This window comes from Nothoprocta perdicaria, unplaced genomic scaffold (genome assembly GCF_003342845.1).
Source record: "Nothoprocta perdicaria isolate Ctin4 unplaced genomic scaffold, notPer1 scaffold_613, whole genome shotgun sequence".
NCBI classification, from domain to species: Eukaryota; Metazoa; Chordata; class Aves; order Tinamiformes; family Tinamidae; genus Nothoprocta; species Nothoprocta perdicaria.
The window spans coordinates 42,131-44,233 of record NW_020455881.1 but is presented as its reverse complement, the minus strand read 5'-3'; the positions used below and the strand labels follow the sequence as shown (position 1 = coordinate 44,233).

The following is a 2,103-nucleotide window of genomic DNA, read 5'->3' as shown; positions in this document are numbered from 1 at the left end:
TATCAGGGCTTGCTTTGGGGCTGGGGTCCCCTCAAAGGGGGTCTTGGGGACCTCTATTTTGGCCATGACCAGCTCCAGTAGAGACTGGAGGGTATTGGGAGTTACTTTGGGGCTGGGGTCCCCTCAAAGGGGGTCTTGGGGATCTCTATTTTGGCCGTGACCAGCTCCAGTAGAGACTGGAGGGTATCGGGGGCTGCTTTGGGGTCCCCCAAAGGGGTGTCCCACAACCAAGAGGGTCTTGGGACCTTCCTGGTGGTCGTGACCAGCTCCAGTAGAGACTGGAGGGTATTGGGAGTTACTTTGGGGCTGGGGTCCCCTCAAAGAGGGTCTTGGGGACCTCCATGGTGGCCATGACCAGCTCCAGTAGAGACTGGAGGGTATCAGGGGCTGCTTTGGGGCTGGGGTCCCCTCAAAGGGGGTCTTGGGGACCTCTATTTTGGCCATGACCAGCTCCAGTAGAGACTGGAGAGTATTGGGAGTTACTTTGGGGCTGGAGTCCCCTCAAAGAGGGTCTTGGGGACCTCTATTTTGGCCGTGACCAGCTCCAGTAGAGACTGGAGGGTATCGGGGGCTGCTTTGGGGTCCCTCAAAGGGGTGTCCCACAGCGCAGAGGGTCTGGGCTCGGGGCCCCGTCCCCCGGGGCGGCCGCGGTGACGCGCGGGCCCTGCCGCCGCGGCGCCAGGTTCTGCGCCGAGCGCCTGCGCTCGCTGCTGCGCACGCTGGAGATCGCCGACGTCGCCGACTTCTCCGCCGTCACCCTCGTCGCCAACTTCGCCACCCTCGTCAGCACCTACGCCAAGGGTGAGCCGGACGCCTGGGCCCCTCCGCACACGGCGGGGAGCCTCAGGGGGTCACCCCGGGGGCCCGCGCTGGGGATATAAATAACCCCTCGCTGATCCTATTAGCGCTAAGCGGCTTTGCGTGCGTGTCCCCCCGCTCCGAGGTGACCTTGGGGACGGGTGGCACCGGCTGCTGTCCCCAGGGTGGCCTGATGCCCCCGGTAGCTAAGCTGGGTCCTGCCCGGTTGGGCTGCGGATGGGTGACCCTCTGGGCACGTGTTTGTGGCTAGGGGGGCATCTTTTGAGGGGGGGCACGTTGGCTGCCACCAAGGTGGCCCTGAGGAGCCCCCCTGTCCCTGTGTCCCCCCCACCCAGGTTTCACCATCATCATCGAGCCCTTCGACGACCGGACCCCCACCATCGCCAACCCCATCCTGCACTTCAGGTGCGGGGGGCGGGATCAGCAAGGACGTCGGGGCTGAGTCCAAGCTGGGGGCATGGGACCGATGGGGGACACGGATGGGGAGGGTTCAGGGGGGACACCGGAGTTTGGGGGCCGCTGGGGAGCCCAGCGTGACCCTGTCACCCGTCCCTATCCCCGTCCCAGCTGCATGGACGCCTCCATCGCCATCAAGCCCGTCTTCGAGCGCTTCCAGTCTGTCATCATCACGTCCGGGGTGAGTCCCCAGGCCCGCGACGGGTCCCCCCCATTCCCACCGATGTCCCCTGTGTGCCCCAGCACCTCATGTCCCCCCCATTCCTCTGTCCCTTTGGGCACCCTGCACCGCCCTGCGTGTCCTCTCCTTGCTCCGTTATCCCTTCCGCGTCCCCAGCAAGGCCTGGCAGGGCTGTCCCCAGCCCCACGTCCGCGCTCTGTCCCCTCCCCAGACTCTCTCGCCGCTGGACATTTACCCCAAAATCCTGGATTTCCGCCCCGTCACCATGGCGACGTTCAGCATGACGCTGGCCCGGACCTGCCTCTGCCCCATGGTGAGTGGCAGCGGGGCGGGGGGTCCTAACGCAGGGCTGGGGGCAGGCGGGGACCCCCGTGTCAGCGGCGTCCCTGTCCCTTGCAGATCGTGGGCCGCGGCAATGACCAGGTGACAATCAGCTCCAAGTTCGAGACACGCGAGGACATCGGTAGGGGACAGGGACGGGGCTGCAGGAGACAGGGATGGCGACAGGGGCAGGGCTATAGGGCTGGAGGGGACAAGGAGAGGGGAGATAATGCTGTGGGGACAGGGCTGGGGACAAGGGACAGGGTATAGAGCTGTGGGGACAAGGGATAGGAGATAATAGAGCTATGGGGACAGGGCTGGGGACA

The 2,103-nt window shown here is 65.4% G+C and overlaps 1 protein-coding gene across 1 annotated transcript in view; it reads left to right on the top strand.

Moving 5' to 3' along the window:
• The window catches only part of ERCC2 (ERCC excision repair 2, TFIIH core complex helicase subunit), a 13,805-nt gene that overhangs the window by 6,231 nt on the left and 5,471 nt on the right, over nt 1–2,103 (top strand). The window contains exons 12-16 of the mRNA XM_026049762.1: nt 683–801; nt 1,155–1,224; nt 1,387–1,456; nt 1,668–1,769; nt 1,856–1,919. Of these exons, the coding sequence (XP_025905547.1) occupies nt 683–801; nt 1,155–1,224; nt 1,387–1,456; nt 1,668–1,769; nt 1,856–1,919 (425 nt within the window). The remainder of the gene's footprint in view (nt 1–682; nt 802–1,154; nt 1,225–1,386; nt 1,457–1,667; nt 1,770–1,855; nt 1,920–2,103) is intronic.